This window comes from Pterocles gutturalis, unplaced genomic scaffold (genome assembly GCF_000699245.1).
Source record: "Pterocles gutturalis isolate BGI_N339 unplaced genomic scaffold, ASM69924v1 scaffold9129, whole genome shotgun sequence".
In the NCBI taxonomy this organism is placed as follows: Eukaryota; Metazoa; Chordata; class Aves; order Pterocliformes; family Pteroclidae; genus Pterocles; species Pterocles gutturalis.
The window spans coordinates 41,992-58,479 of record NW_010135939.1 but is presented as its reverse complement, the minus strand read 5'-3'; the positions used below and the strand labels follow the sequence as shown (position 1 = coordinate 58,479).

General features: G+C 48.4%; 1 protein-coding gene across 1 annotated transcript in view; it reads right to left on the bottom strand.

The window, feature by feature from the left end:
* Positions 1-15,211, bottom strand: part of LOC104468090 (villin-1-like) — a 35,254-nt gene extending 20,043 nt beyond the window's left edge. Inside the window, 3 exon segments of the mRNA XM_010082104.1 lie at positions 1,512-1,586; positions 3,052-3,133; positions 15,184-15,211. Of these exon segments, the coding sequence (XP_010080406.1) occupies positions 1,512-1,586; positions 3,052-3,120 (144 nt within the window). The 5' untranslated portion in view covers positions 3,121-3,133; positions 15,184-15,211.
* Between the last annotated feature and the right edge of the window lie 1,277 nt (positions 15,212-16,488).

Below are 16,488 nucleotides of genomic sequence, written 5' to 3'. Positions count from 1 at the left end.
CTTGCAAAACAGACATAACTCCAAATGAAGCCGAGCCTAGGCGTGCATGCTGTGATTCATCTTATTACAGAAAAACCCAATGGCCTAGGAAGAGGAGGCAAGCGCTCTGAGCACAGGTGTGCTGATCGTTATGTGTGTTGTGCCATTTATTTTTCAGCACCTACTGTGTTAAACCCTATCACGGACACCTGGGAAAGGTAATAAAAGCTCATTTTATAAACTGGATTTGCCACTAAGTTATGTTGTGCAGTGACACCGCAGCGAAACGCACTAGAAGAACTCGAATAGAATACAGCGCCATTCCTCTGGGCACAGCTAATTAATTTGTTGCAAAATCACTCAATTTAATACACTATTATTAAAGATTATAAAAGTCCCATTGTCCTGTGGACTATCTTTGTTTGGAGAGCCTCCGGTCAAGATGCAGAATGCAAAGATTAGTATTTTTACCCTCCCAGGGTAAGGAAGGAAGGAGAGTATTGAGCTGATGAAGGGCTTTTCTAATTGGGGAAGATATTGCAACATAAACTGAGTCTGTGAGCGTCAAAATCTATAGTGATATCTATAGTCAGCTTCTTGCAAGGACACTCATATTCCCCTCTAAGCACGTCTTTTTCACCAAAAGTGCTCGAAAGGTAACTTAACGCCATACGCATGGGGAATTAGAGCAAGAGACTCGTTCTACATTGTTATCCCAGTCTGCTTTCCCAGTTTGACCCAGGATGTGCATTTGGTTACTGTGGGACAGTGGAGGCTTTGCTGTCTCTTGACTGACAGAGATATTTTCAGGAGGGACACCCAGACCCAGGAAGTGGGAAATGTTTCTGGTTTTCACCACACGGATGTTGTTTGATGCAATGGTGCCTGGATTGCTCTGTGCAGATGAAGAGATCTGGGAGGAAGTCTGGGAGCTGAGTGCAACACGTCATCCTCCCACAGAGCTCCGGGAACACAAGGCACTTTGTACAGCCCGTTAATTGATTTGGTTCTGAGAAGTTCCTCATGCTTCTGGCCAGCCTGGGTTCAGCTGGTTGCAAGCAGACCTAGACCAAATTGCAAGTTGCTTTAAACAAGTGAAGCGTCTTAACAGGGACATGGGAAGGGCTGCACAGCCTCTCTGCGGCTTGTGTGACACCAAATAGGTGGCACATGTCCTTAACCCACATCACCTGCTGAAAATGTGACCCTCCAGTCAGCCAAGTCTCACACCCCCAAGAGACACCTGTAGAGTCATGCAAATGTAGACCTCGATTTAGTTTGCCAGGAATGTACTGGCCATTTTGCCACGCCCAGAAATGACTCAGTTGATTAGAAGATAAAGAATTTTAATTGATTACTAAGTTACTGGGTCCTCTGGACTTCTGATTTACTAAACACAGCGCTGTTGCAACAGCTGTGACCAGATGGTGGATGGGTACCAGTGAAGGTACCCAGCATCCAAGTCAGAGGTAAACAACAAGGGTTGAACCAGTTGCCTACCAAAGAGACCAATCTTTGCCAGCCTTACTTACATGCAGAATTATGTAACAGTCCCCTTCAAAAAATGTCCCATAGGCCTTCTCAGGTACAGGAACCATCTTCATATTCTGTAAAGAAATGAGTGTTTGGGTCATTGGTAGAACTTCAGAGGCAGAAGTTGATCTGTGTGAAACAGGATGGCTGGAGTACATGAAACACTAAGGTGACAATCAGGGTTTGGAGAAGGAAGAACCGGGGCTGTGCTTGTGAGCTGGGAAAAGCCACTTCTGGGGGAAATCCCCAAAGTACTAAGGGGTGAGAAGGGGCAAATGAGAGACAAGTATTTTTTTAGTCTCCTTGACCTTCTGCAATCCCATAGATCTAGAGCAAGAAGACCTGGAGGTCAGGCTGAAGTGCTCCAGAGCTTGCAGTTGCAGAAGGTTTCCCAGGGGAGTGAGCACCTCTAATCCTAGGTTTGGTTCTGGGGCATGGTTTTTACTCAGTACCTATGAGTTCAAGAATAACTTTCAGAGCTTTGTTAGGATAACCACTTTCACAGTAACTATCAGTGCTGAGAAAAGACAGACTTGAGGAAACTGATGTGTCCCTCACCCCTCCAGACCATAATTGCACACTTTGTCTGGCACAAGTGCACAATTAACCAGCCGTAAGTGCCTGGATGTGCCACCCATCGGCACGCACGCAGCTCCTGAGCTTGAACTGGCTCTGTGGTTCCCTGGAATGAGAGACATACATTCTTCTGGTGGCCTGACTTGTTTCCCAGCATACTAGCCTGACTCTGGTGAACCAACACATCTCTAATTACAGATCCTCTGGAAAGCAGCTTAGTACAGAGCTTTGGAGAGGAACGGAAAGGCAAAGACCTTGTGACATTTGGAACACAGCTGGGACTTGTAGAGGGCCACCACCACTTGAGACACATGCTGGAGCCCCTTGCCACTGCTCCCTGGGTGGACCCTGCACCTCAATCGATGCTCAGGGGAATGTGCTTGGTGAATTGGGTGAGAAAAAGGCAGAATTGAGCACAGTCTGGCTCAAAACCAAAAGCAAAGACCACCTCAAGCAGAAGGTGACCTCACAAGCTGCAGCATCTCTCCCTGCAGTGACCCATGGATCAGTGTGGGAAAGATAAGGATGAAGTGCAAATAGATTCCACCAAATGCCTTTGCTGCAAAAATAGGTATCTTCCCCACAGCAGCTGCTGGTATACACTAAGGTCACCTATGCATAACCCCTCTTCTTGGTGAAAGAAGTAATTCATTGCTGGTGTGCTAATGCAGCATTGTGTTGGTTCCTGAAGGAGGTGACAAAGCCTCCAGTGCTGGAGGAACAGCTTCAGTCCCACCACATTCATGTTTCCTTAGTCAAGATTATCCCCATTTTACAGAGCAGGAAACCAAAGAAATAACATGTTGAAAGTTGTATAGGGAGATGTCGGGTCTCCTGTTTCCCACTGTATCTTATCTCTAACACCCTCTTTTCCTACCCAGATTACTTTAAGAATATCTCTTTCTTGAAACATATACACACACACACGCAGAGGACATATGCCATCATTGCCTCTTGTCGTACCTCTATGCCCCATATCTGCAGTCCCAGCTTTCTCTCGATAGTTGGGAGATTTGTGTCACCGTCTGTCATCCTGCAGTCTGAGCTAGAAGGAAAAGGAAGAAGAAAAAACAGCTATAAAATTGGGTACAACAGTAAGTGTGTTAGCCAGTTGGGTTCCTCTTACTGTCAGTTGAGGTTTAATACAGATAAACCCCACCTTGAAGTGTCTCCATCTCTCTGATGACTGTGAAGACAGCACAGCTGGATGAACCCCCATTCCCAGGGTATCTGTGCTTATTGAGGGCCAAGCAAAGTGTTGGATCACAGCCCAGCAAAGACTGGATAGGATACCATTGTTCTGGCATGGGATTGTTTTTCCCCTGTTTGAATAGATGGAAAGGATTCGTGGTGGTCTTGGACCTGACAACAGTACAGCTTTGTTCCCCCTATGGCACAAGGGGTGGCAGAGACAACAGTGGACCTCCAGGAGACCCATGCCCTCCTGGAGCAGCCACTGGACGTCAGGTCAGGTACCCTGGGGCACGGAGAGCCTAAGGAATGAAGCCCTTCCACTTCAGGACGAGATTCAGGTCTAAATTAAGACAGCAGCAGGTATCTCAGGGCAGGGCACTTGGCTCTCAGCTCTGTAAAGGTCAACGGAGACATAGCCAGCACAGTCAGCAGAGCATATGGAGACATCCAACTGATGACCCAGATGTCTGCTTTACACATGGCCAAGCAGCTCCCTGGGCTCTGCTGCCTGTATGGGGAAGAGGAAGGTTTCATTTGGCCACACAAAGGTGTCTGGGGACATTTGAGATGTTTTTGGTATCTTCACCCTCTGACGGGTGAAGGTTTCCCATCCACCCTCTATCGCATTTACCAGCTGTGAAAAGAAAAAAGGGCTACCCTTAGCCATGCTCCCTGTTCCTACTGCTTGGATAGCTGAGGTTTTGCTCAAGAAGCAATTTCTGAACCCACCTGCTTTACAGGGCAACTTCCAGAAGCAAATCCATCCCAGAACCAATGTCTATGAAAACCCTGGGTTATATCCTCGCAGGGCTGGCTGCCCCGTGGGGCATGGCAGGTGCCTCCTGAGCAGCTTGGCACTGCTGCAGCGGCCACGGGACAGGTTGTGTTTGTGTAGGGGCGAGACCCATATCAGCCGTTCCTGTATGAGTCAATCCTGCTCACAAATCAAAGCTTTGAGAGAAATCACGGCTCACTGATTTCTGTGTTTTACATTGATTTGCTTCACCAGCGCGCTCCCCTGGCTTGTGTTTGCTCATGACAGACTGAACGCTCGTACTACATTAAAAACAACAACTTGATTGACTGCATTTTTGTCTCTGTCTCTGGATGAAAAGGCTGCACTGACTGCGGGCCACGGCCTCTCCCGTGCTCCTCTGCTCAGCTGGAGGAAACCGCCTACGAGAAGGAACGGTGCCTCAACTCGGCACAACAACTGAGCCACGATAAGATGAAATAATAAAAGAAGCTGTTGCACAAAGCCATGGAATAAGTTTCTTGTGAAGAAAGACAAGAACAAAGACAGATGATCCCCTGCCAGAAGGAATGTTATGAGAGCATGGAGAGACGTGCTGCACTTGGTACCATAAAGTCATAAGTGATGGTCCTTCTGAAGAGCTTGCACATTAAGACAGAGCACAAAAATTGCTGTTCTAGGCAGGAACATTTCTCCATCCAGATTTCCCGCAGCCCAGAGCTGCCAGGTCCTGGGTCCTTGCACAGGCAGTAGACAGATGCAGGTACTCCCAGGGACGTTCTGAGCACAGCCCCAGCTCCTCTCTGCTAACTGAGCAGGTACCCACAGTCTGGCAGCGCTCGGTAGCAGGAGTCAGGCGTGCTCACTCCTTCCTGAACACAGATATATCTGAAGGACTGTGGAAGACTGAGTCCATGTGGCCTCATGTATCTACCAGGAGGACATTCAGCAACCTTCATCTCCCTTTCAGTTCCTTCAGATAGCTTCCAGGCAAGAAGACAAACATCAAGGAGGGAAAAAAAAAACAACCATATTTTTTCATCTCAATTCTCAGAAAGTTAATTGAGACCCACACAGATGAAAAGCCAGGTCCAGGAAGATATTTCAGTGTCTACGGAGGAGCTAGACACATTTCTGAATGGTGTCCTGACTCACCTACTGTGAAGTCCATGGCTATCAGGAACTGAAGCCAACAACGTGTTCCCAGTTCAGATCATTAACAAAAAGACCTTTTCTTTTCTTTGTCTTTAATATGGCATCTGAAAGGTCCCTATCAAAGAAAACAAATGAAGCCTCCTTCCCTCAGCTATCTTTTTAATTTATTTAGGGTTTTTCCTTCCAGCATCAAAACAGGAACAACCTGGAAATAAAGCCAATAAAGATGTTTGTATGTGACGGAGAATTTAGGGGGGGGGGTGAAGTTTTTTTAGCAACACTGACACTGCTCTCTGTAGAAGGCAGCAGGCGTCTTGCTTGCTTGCTAACAGCACAAGAAACCGGCAGCTGGCCAGCTGTGACACACAGCTGGCTCCCTGCATCCCAACCTCTCCCATTGGAAAAGTTAACCCAAAGGATGCTGAGATTCACCCGAGTGCAGACAGCTGTGTTGGACAAAACCCTCCGAAAGCCAGCAGCGTTCTACAGATTCCCAGCCAAACCTCTTTGACTCAAAATGGGGATCTGAGTTCTCCTCTCTCCCTGGGGGTTCTTTCTCCATCTGAAACCTGCCCATTAGCTCCGGTCCCCACTTTTCTGGGAAATGCTGTCCCTCCCTTCCTCCTTAGTCATTAAACTGGGAGAAGTGCAAAGCACAGACTAAGGTTGGCTCTTTGGACTCTCCAGCTTCTTTCGGCTGGTGGCCAAGTTAGAAATTATAAGAACATGACTTATATAATCAGACAGATCATTTCATTCATGATTTAGTGTGGGTTTTTAATCAGTGATCCCATAATTCAACTCCTGCCCAGACGCAAAATCGAGTATTTATGGAGTGAAAACTTCCCATCTGTGCTGAAACCAGGAAAGGCAGAAACTTTTCTAATTTAAAAAGAAAAAACAGGGGATGTTAAGAGGCTTGCATTCACTGTGGGGTTTAACAGCAGTGTCTGGGTCAGTTCCTATCTCAATCAAACCAGTTTTGTCCAGTGCTAGGCGAAACGCAAATTGTCAAGAAGCATGACTCAACTGCCTCTGGGGCAGGAATTAGTCAGAAAAAAACCTGGTTATGGGGATGGACATTTGCTTCCTCATACACAGACACAGCTTTACCTGCGAAGGGGGAAGAGAGGCACTAAAGCAGCTGTAGCTCACCTCTTTGCCTCCCCATTAGTAGCCTGTAACTGCGCCATTTCCACCTCCAGGGCCAACTATTCTATTTCCACTATTTCCAGGGACTCTCACAGCCATGGAAAGAGGAGATGAGTTCGCACCATGAGCATGGGCTGTGATGTAGGACCAGTGAGTGGTGGTCACTGTATAGCAAAGACAACTGCTGGCTTGGAGCTGCTCTGCTGGGTCATCACCACTCAACAAAGATGCTATAAACTAAACTGCAAAGAGTAAATGCTGCTGTTGGGTGAGGGCAGGGGACCTGGAACCCAAATGGCTGGCATCTTGGCTGGATGTCACAGTGGAGACAAGCTGGAGCCTCCAAAGCCTTCCCTAACGTGACCTAGGTAACAGAGCTGATGGGTGAGGGCAGATGGGTCTCTGTTATACCCGCTCCCCTTCATCCTCTGCCAAAATCACACCAGTGCTCCTGCTTGCTAAATACAATCCCCATCCCCTCTCCAACCAGCACAGTGTGGGGAAAAACTTTGCCTTCAGGAAGGACTAGATGACTAATAAAGTGTCAAGGTCACTCCCAAGATTGGTTAATGAATAACAGTTGGGGTGGAAGTCACAACAGCTCTCACCACTTCATTTTGGTCAACCTGGCACGTGGTGGGAAAGCAGACCCAGCAGACATTTCTTCAGCAGACTGTTTGGGTGGGGAGGGAAAAGAAGGACTCAGAAGGGGGATAGGAGATAATTTCAAACTCCCAGAGTTCATTCTGAATTAAGCCTGAGTTGGCTTGCCTGGGTTTTGGCGGCACACTTACTGGGCTGTAGTCACGGTAATAAAAAAACCCCAGTGAAATGACTAATGCTCTGTACAGCTTCGGGAAAATAGGAAGCAGCTGTGGCTCCAGCCTTTCCAGGCTGAAAGGCCTAATTATTGGGAATACTTGGACTGGCATTAGATGAGGTAAACCAGGGCTGTTGAATTGCTTTCATTGTCTCCATTATAGTTGGGCATCTGGGCCCAAGTAGGTGCCATTTTTTTTTTTTTCTTCATAGAGGACATCAGTTAACTCTTGTTTCACCCAGAGGAATGAAATTCAGCATTGAGTTACCTTCTGTGGCTCATCCGCTCAGGACCATCGCTTTGAATGGTGACTGTCCCTAGCGAGTGACGGTCCAAAAAGTATACCCCTCAACTAACATAGGCTGTCTTGTATTTTCCTGTTGCAAGAGGAAGAAAAGTGACTTTTATATCACATGTAAATGATAGGTAGGGAGGTCCAGCAATGGGGCTTGTCTTCTCTCTCATGTTGTCACACACTCCATCATGTAATATCCTCCTCCAATTTTTTGGCAGAAAGGCAAACTTTGCAGAGATGAGAGCACCCACGACATACGTATCCATCCGTGTGTGTGTGCGTTGGTGACAGCTCCTGTCCTCTTGCACAACCACAGGAAGGGCTGAAATCAGAGAAGCTGAATCGCGTTACCCACGTTGGATGTGCTGGGACACGGTGGTGAGGCAGGGAATGGGATATGTGCTTTGGGGGGGTGGCAAAAGAGGAAGAAGTACAGCTCAGCTCACCCTGCTCTTCTAGGTCCTGTGAAGTCCAGGTTCAGGAGCTTACCGTGGCCAGCGTGCCAAGGAGAGAGCTCTGCACAGACCTGCCTGCCTGACCACAGAGAGCACTTCAGCCTTCTTGGAAAGAGCTGTTGCCTGGCAGCTAGAATGACGTAAAACAGGCCTTGAAATAAGATGCTATTTCTGATCACGGTGGGCAATTAAATATTGGAACAGCTTATTAGGGAAGCTGGCAGGCTTGTCTTTACTTACTGTCTTTGAAAGGAGACAGCTAAATGGCTGGGATGAGCTCTCTGGGCTTGGCTCCTCAAGGTCTGTGACCATAAGCCCCTGTTCACGTGCTGCACTTTCAGCAAGATGTGCCTTCCCATCGGTTTGGCATTACGGCAATAATATGTACTGACCCTTGTGGGTTCAGATGGGCAGGTTTTCCCCTTCCCCATAAATGACCACCAGGGATCACCAGACCATGTCTCATCCAAGCAGCTACCTGCCATCACAGGCAACTGGTCTTTTCTGTTCTTTGCTCACGGGGCAAGTGCTGGGATGCTGAGGACTGAGATGCTAAAGTCTGTTCAGGGTTAATGTCAGTGAAGATTCAAGAGCCTGGAACAAAGAGGAGAACCACTGAGATGATTTTATGTCCATGATGGCCTCTCAAACTGTAAGTGCTCTATACCCCAGGAGAGGTGTGAATTCCTTGTTGAGTAAATTCAAAGGATGCACAAACCTGGATCCACCTAGACAAGTAATTTCTCAGGTTCTACGTCACTTTGCCCTGTCTGACAAAAGCTGACCAGTCTCCCGAGGACCCACTTGCTGTATCTCTTCAAACCTGCAAATCTGCTCCATCTCCATCCACCGTCCCAGGCATTAAGCATGAAGCAGACCTTCAGCCTAGTGTGTCTTCCTATAACCTGTGCCTTCACCCCCTGTCCGTTTCTGACATCTCAGTAGCTTATACACAGTCTTTCTGAGAAACCCACCGATGCTATGAACCTTTACCTTTCAACCCACTGTGAGCCACACCAGATGGGCTTTGCATTAATTCTCCAAACTTACTGTTGCTCCTTATGTAAAAGGAAGGAGTACAAGGAAACACCAGGTTACTGGGAAATGACCACCTTCTGAGTTACAACAACCCTCAATCTGTATCTCATCTGTCTCTTCAAATTCTGCAGAGAATATCTAATTTAGAAGGGCACACAATATGATTTACCTCCTCTGACTTCAACTAGTCCCCGCAGCTGCCTCCTTTCCACCTGCCATAAATTCCAGCTCAACACCTCGCTCCATGCAGAAAACCTTGCTCATCTCTCCACATCTCTCTTTATGACCTCCTTTGTCCTCTCTATTTATCTCACTGCTGGTAGCTTTCCAGCAGTCTGATCTTCAAGCAGATGGTCTTGGGAAACTGATTTGTAGGAGCAGATTTTTTTCCCAAACTGCTGCTATTTCTGAGTCCTCCCTCTAAAATGTGAACAACTGACTCTTTTTCCTGGGATCGGTAGAGCTGTATTGTCCCAGTAAACTTCTCAACAATGTAAGAACAATGTACAGACAATTAAATCAGAAAGCCTTCACGCCAGCTCCCAAGTCACGCGGTCTGAGTTTCCACATCCATCACGCCGGAGGCAGAGCCCAGTGCTCAGCAGTGACTGGTGCTGGAAAAGGGAGAGCAAACTGTCTGAACGCGGAGGCTGGCAGTCCTTGCCTCGGTGCCCTATAGAGAAGGTCAGAGCACCCATGCAGCTCTTGCCTGACTGTCCCTCTTCCCTGGGATGTCTTTGAAAGCCGCAGGATCTCCCAGGCAGGTGGCATCTTGGCAGGGTGAAGGCAGCCTGGTTAGATCCAAAGCTTTCAGAAGCAGCAGAAAAGTCTGAGCTGCAGTAACTTCCCCCTGAAATCAGTCCCAGTGACCGATAACAAACTCTTTTGGCACAAACCCACCTCTCTCTGAGGATCTGGTTATGAGAAAAAAAAAAGTGGCACAAGAAGCTGGTGAAAGCCTCCTGCGTGCAAGCGCTCAGCAGCAGCATTGCCCCTGGTACGGTGCCAGGTGCATTATTTTCAAATAATAAAATGCAGCTTGGCACATCCCTGCTTTAGAGGTATCCATTCCACCTCCGGCTCCTCTTCGTGAGGTTATTGAGTCGGTAATGCTACAGAGCCATCCCAAGGGAAAGGCAAGCATGTAGTTTGCCAATTCATTACGAACAAATCTCTCCTTTCTTTCAGCTCTTTCTGCCCTGGTGAAAGGCAGAGATCCCTGGCTCGGGACCAGCACTGCACCCAAAGGCAGGGCTTCGTGCCACAGCGAGGGCAGGAGATGCCCGTAGCAGGAAAACAAAGCAGAGGCCATTTTAATTCCTCTTCCTGGTTTCCAGAGAAGTGGTTCAGGTTAGAAACGTTCTCAGAAATTAACTTCTTATTACTCACCACCTCCAGGAAGAAAAGTTATGATCCTCTCCTGCATCAGCATTTTAACGGAGCATTATTTAACCTGATGGCTGCAGGTAAGCAAAACAAGAGCTGAGACATCAAGGAGCAGAGCATATGTGCTTGGTCACAGGTACAAGAGCTTCCTGAGCCCTGGGGTGCATCTGCACTCAAAAGCTTATGGGGAGGGCGTGACAGCTGGAAGTTGAGGAGAGACCTTCAAAAGAAGGGATTTTTTCCAGCTGAAATTGAGGAAAGAGCATTGCTTCCTATGAAGGGTTAAAAGACTGCAGAGGAAGGCTAGGAGAGGGGTTAGAGGCTGGAATTCATCCACCCTCACTTGGATGTCTTATTTTGGGTGCTTAACTGTGAGGAGGACTCCCTGCGTGGTTCCCCTCATCCCGACATTGGGTCTAAGGTAGATCTGATGACTCTCAGTCAGGAGGGACTCACTGTCCCCTTGGCCAGTGGGGAAAACCCCTGGGTGGAGAGCCCAGCTTGCCATGCTGCCCTTCACCTCTCTCAGAGCATGGGACCTCAGTCCCATCCACCCTGCCCCGAGATCTGCTTGCCAGATCTGTCAGTGGGAACTGAGCCAAGTACCGTACATTAAACCACAGTTAAACCCAAGCACCAGTGCCCACCTGGCCCATCCTTCTCAAAAAACAAGTCTAAGAGTTATGATTTCTGCTACTGCATATAACAGTTTTTCATTTATTGTAAGAATGTGCATGCATATTTTTGCCTATATGTATGTGTAGAAGATAAAGAGCAGGTTTTCCCTGGTGCACAGTTTAACTAGGGCAGTTGAACAAGCCCTTGCTATCAGGACCTTTGTTTGATGGTCATGGAGCAGAACCGGTTCCCAGCGCATGGGCTTCCCAGTGAAAAGCAGCAAGGTTAATTGTAACTACCAAAAGGAAGGGACCGTTCCAGATTTGCTCCAGTTCAGACCTGCGAGCATCACATCAAACTTGGGAAGAGAAACCCAGGACTTGTGGAAAAAAACAGGTTTACATTTCCAATTGCAAGTGAAATTAGATGAACCTAAGCATGGTGCTCCGTAGATGACTGGGTTTCCATCACTGGCCTGACGAGATGCAACTGATTTATTCAAGGTTTGTTTTTCGAGCTGCAAGGGAAAGCTCACCCTTTGTGTATGCTGGATGACACTCCTCTGCTGAAAGACACCTAACTTGGGTCAAAATAAACAGGTACCAACCAACCCAACCCAGGCTTCCACGTTTAAGGATGGGGTGCTGAGCTAAGGTGTGAGGTTTAAGGCCTTTGAAACAGAGCTGGACCTTCACGGGATCTTCTCTCAAGGCAACACCAGCAGCACCCATAGTAGCATTATCCTCTAGGCTTGCGTGAAGCCAGAGGGATGTTCAACACCACATATGTGGTGTGTTTATCAGTTTCATCCTGCACTTGCAACCTAGGGTGTGCTACAAGGTCACTCGTGTCCCTCCTGTGACTTTGTGGGTGCCACTCCATCCCCATCTGCGTCTCCCTGCTTTCAGCAATTGCTCCTGGAGGAGATGCCTCCCCACCATCACACCCGCAAGAGACCCTGTGGTTGTGTCTCCTTCTCAGGATGGCTTTTGGTGGCTATTCTCTGTTGTGGCAGGAAGAGGGTCCAGGGAGACAACGGGGCAAATGGAGATGGAGAGAATGACTGGGACTGAGAGGCAGAGGAACATGGACAATAAGGAGGTGTAACTTTGCCCCTGTGCCATTGTGTGCTCTATAATGGATGGTGTTGGTGCATCGCGATTTCGTGAGCTGACCCCTGTGCTGCCCAGCTCTGGGGCTCCTGCCCGCCTGGGCACAGCAAGGAGCAAAGCCTCAGCCCACAGGGCCACGCGTCTGGCACTCGCTTGGCATAAAAAGCGAAACCCAGCCCACGCAGGACCACAGCACATGAGTGCAGGAGTAGTGTGCAATCCCTTCTTGGCAGGAACGAAAGCCAGCTACTCTTGAGAGAGCAGCACATCAACTGCACAAAGCCAAATGAATAAAACATCCCTGCAAGTACTGCAAACAGCTTGAGAAAGAATCATTCATCCAGGACTGCCTTTTGCACCCAGAGCTGACAGAGGGAGTTTTGTCTGAGCACAGGGAAGGGAACTAGGCGCCTGGAAGAGTGGGATGGGTGGGATTTGCTCCAACCCAGAGAGCTACTTCGTAGACAGCATCAAAGTACAGTAATCCAGGCTCTAGCACCCTCCCAAAGGGAAGGTGGGTAACTCGACAGTCTCCATCACCCTAAAATAATATGATTTCTAGCCCTGCCTGTTTCTTACCTTATCCAGCTGTTTTTGTAAGAGCAGTTTTAAATAAAGGGACAGCCAGAAACCTATTCTTTCATCCCAGGGCATGGCAACAGGACATTTTTAGGTAGGAGAGGTCAACTGCTCTGAATAGCTCATTCCACAGGAACTGCCCAGGATGGAGCTCAACCATGCAATTTAGCATCCCCTGTCTCCTGTCTTTGACGTGGATAGAAGGTAATAACAAGCTTCATTGTTACTCTACCCAGCACTGCCTCAGATAACCATGAATAGGCTCAGATAAAGGCGGATAACAAATGGCAGGATTTCTTTTTCAAGCAGAGGTCCTTGGAAATCAAGGCAACTGAAGCAAATGCACATCATCCAATGTTGGAAATTAACGTTACATCTCAGAGGACTTTTCAGACTGAAGGATGTCAAAGACTTAGCGACGATATTCACCTCTTTCTGCATTTCTTTTACACCCAGAATGGGTGGAAATACAGTGAAAATGTATAATCATCCCAGATAAATCATAATTAGGCCCATTTCCAGGGTTGCATTATGTGGAAAGGGAGACCAAGATAAGCGGGGTTTTAATGAGTCGTTGGAGCAAGTATCCCCTTGTGACCGTACGATCTGTTCCTCTGAGGGGCCAACAGAAGCTGACGAATATATGTGAATAAAGAGCTGGAGCAGAGATGTTTTGGGTGTGGAGCACCCACATTGGAGTCCTTCCTTGCTCAGTTGGGCATCTCATACATAGAAAGCCCTTCTGTCAGTCCCAGAGCAAATTTCAGAAGGCTGCACAAGAGCCCGTTCCCTATGATGAAGGAAGGACCTTGAGGAGGGGTGGTGGTGGCACGTGCATTCCCCAGGGGTGGCTAAAATGGAGCTGGGCCAGGCAGCACAAAGGGTTTCACTGTGCCCCGAGCTCCCCTTCATTGCACAGGGAGTTTCAGGGCTCTGCTTCAGGGCTACCATGTATTTAGTGTTATTTAAAATTGAGGGAAGGCTTTTGGCACAGCAGGACCTGCCTGGCACTGAGCAGAGCCCCGGCATCTTCCAAGCACTGGGCAGGTGTCTGAGCTGGTCTCCTCTTTGGGATGAACGACCACAGCATGGGTGGTGCTGCAGGACCAGGCTGCAGGATGGATCCTGCCTGAAGTCACAGAGTCCATGGTGCATCTTCTCCACATCACGTGTCCCGCTCCTCCCCAGGGGGTCCAGAGCAGAAAAGGTGACAACCTCCATGTTTAAAATCCAGAAAAACTTGCGCAGCTCCATGGAAAAGATCAGGACACACCATGAGGATCTTCAGCATCCTTGGCCATGCAAGAGCAGGGATTTGTTGTCTCAGCCTAACCACAGCCCCAGGATACAGGGGAAGGTAAGGGACCAGGGTGACACCGTTTGCGGCCATGGCACAAAACCTTTGCTCGCAGCCGGGAGACCTTAGCAACCGCTGCCACAAAGTCTTGGCTAGGAAATCATGTCATGAGATCTACATGTCCACCGGTGGGAAGGGAGCTGGAGGAGGAAAAGCACAGCCTGTTCGTGCAGGGAGGAGGGGAGGCTCACCCGGCTCTGCCAGGGGGAAGGCAAGGAAGATGGTCAGGATTTTCCTGCTCTGCACTGCGCCAGCTAGCACCCGTCCTTGCACTTGCTTCCACCTGGCATCTCAGCCTGTGCAGCGGGGAATGGTAAAACCCCGCCGAAAAGGAAGGCCGACGCTCTCTGATTGTCTAATCTCTACTTTGCAGGCTCTCATCTGCCCGTTTCGCAGCGGTGTGTAAGGAGCACCCGGATGATTCACCAGCTAAGTGCTGCTCTTGTGGGGCCAGTTTGCTCCAGCTGTTGTAACATTTGTTTACATCTGTGCTAGGGCAGCCTTGGATAAGTGCGAACCTCCCACGGATGCAAATTCATATCGGTTCTCCTTTGTGTTAAATATTTATGTTCCTAATAGGCACGCCTAAGAAAAACACTGGCAAGTAAGCCTGCAGCTCCACGCCATTACTGCTCAATTTTATCTCAGTGCAATTTGCATCTTAAACAAACAAGATGAGAAAACACTCTATATTTATAGAGCAAGTTCAGCCATTAACAGATCTATTGACTAGATGACAACAAGACCTGTTGATGTGAACTTACAACGACTTTTTGTTGCTTCCTGGACCCATAACCACCTTGTGAAGGCAGGCGAGCTTTAAGGAAATCCCCCCAGCAGCAAAGCAGAAAACAAACCAGTCCAAAACAGAACGCCGTTAATTGCTCATTGCATGAAATCAAAGCCAGCCTGTGCAGAGAGCTAAACGCAAAGCATGTGTCCTTGGAGCTGAAACGTAGCCCAGATGGGTTCTCAGGGAGCTGCTTGTTCCACCCTCAAACGGTGCAAATCAGGATGGGCTCATTGCTTTCACCTGGATACACCAGGTGGGCAATTTTTAAAAAAATATGGAATCTATTAACTTTTTGTTGTTGTTTCTTACTATCCCACAGAACAAAAGTCATTAAACTGTTCTAGCTTTTAGAAATAAAACTAAGAGGGGCGCAGGGCAGCTGCTTACCTTGATGGAAAGTGCACAGTGTCCTTGCCAGTCTCCCTTCTCCGCTGAACCCGCGCCTTCTCTCCTCTTTGGTGAGCTAGTTTCAAGGCACTTTTGTTTGCTGTTCTGCTACCTTGTCAGCTCGGGAACAGCAGTGTTCGGTAATTCAATCCTCTACTTAACCGCAGAGACACTCCTACTCGGAGATCACACCCATTCCCAGGCTCAGGAGGGACAAAGAGGGAGCCGGTACGAGAGAGTTTCAACCAACTCTCTGTTTGCATCAAATATCCACCAGCTCTGCATTCACAGAGCGATAATGATTAAGTGCTGCTTTAATTAAAAACCTGTTTTGTCCAGATTTAAAAGGGCAGGGGAGGGACTTTCCCCCCCTTTTCTCTATTTTTGCTGGACAAAGCAAGGCGCGGTGCTGCTCAGTGCCACACTAATGCTTGGGACCAACAATCCCAGCTCTAGTCTCTCGCTCTGTCCCAAATTTTGGCCAAGCCGGGTCTCCTGGTGCTCACAGGCTGGAGTTCGGGTGTGTTGCAGCCCAGGGTGATGGGGAGCAGGGGTGAGGGTTGCCGTCAGGATTACCGGCTGAAATGGGGACATAACAGAGCACTGGAGCGCGCAACCAGGCTGCCCTCCCAGGAGAAAAGTAATGAAAAACCACAAAAACCCCTGCAGAGCTGGTGGAGTTTGCTGGAGCCACCTTCTGCAGCAGAAAGCTGTGTCTGTGGATAGTCGTTCCGATATTGGAGCTTGTAGTTAAGAAAAAAGTATCTGTGAAGGGTGTCTGGAATATGCAGCTACCCCCTCCGAAAGCTGCCCTGATGCCACTGGCTGTGGGTCACCTGAAGACAAACCATCTCCTCTCAGTCCCGACTGGTCCGGCATGGTATCGGCATAGTGCCGTGGAGGGAACATCCCTCGCTGGAGAGGCGAAGGCACCACTTCTTACCAGTTCTGCCTTTGGGGGACCCAGGACTGTGTCCAGCTGGGTTTTGAGGATCTCCAAGGATGGAGACTGCATGACCTCTATGCACTGGGAACCGTTCAAGTCCTTTCTTTCCAACACATCAAGCTTGTCTCGCTATGTCCTTAATTTTTTTAGATTAACCCATACAAATGGAAACTAGATATGGATCAGCTCATCAGATTAGGTTTAAACTAACACAGTTTCCACAGATCTAGTCCACCGACCCTAAGGGACTTGCAATGGGCAGAGCGCCCAAAATACTTGTGACATTAGCTACAGACCAGTGTACCACTAATCACAGATAGCTGCAAATCAGGGTGCGGGTTGAACGTGCTCATTCAGCC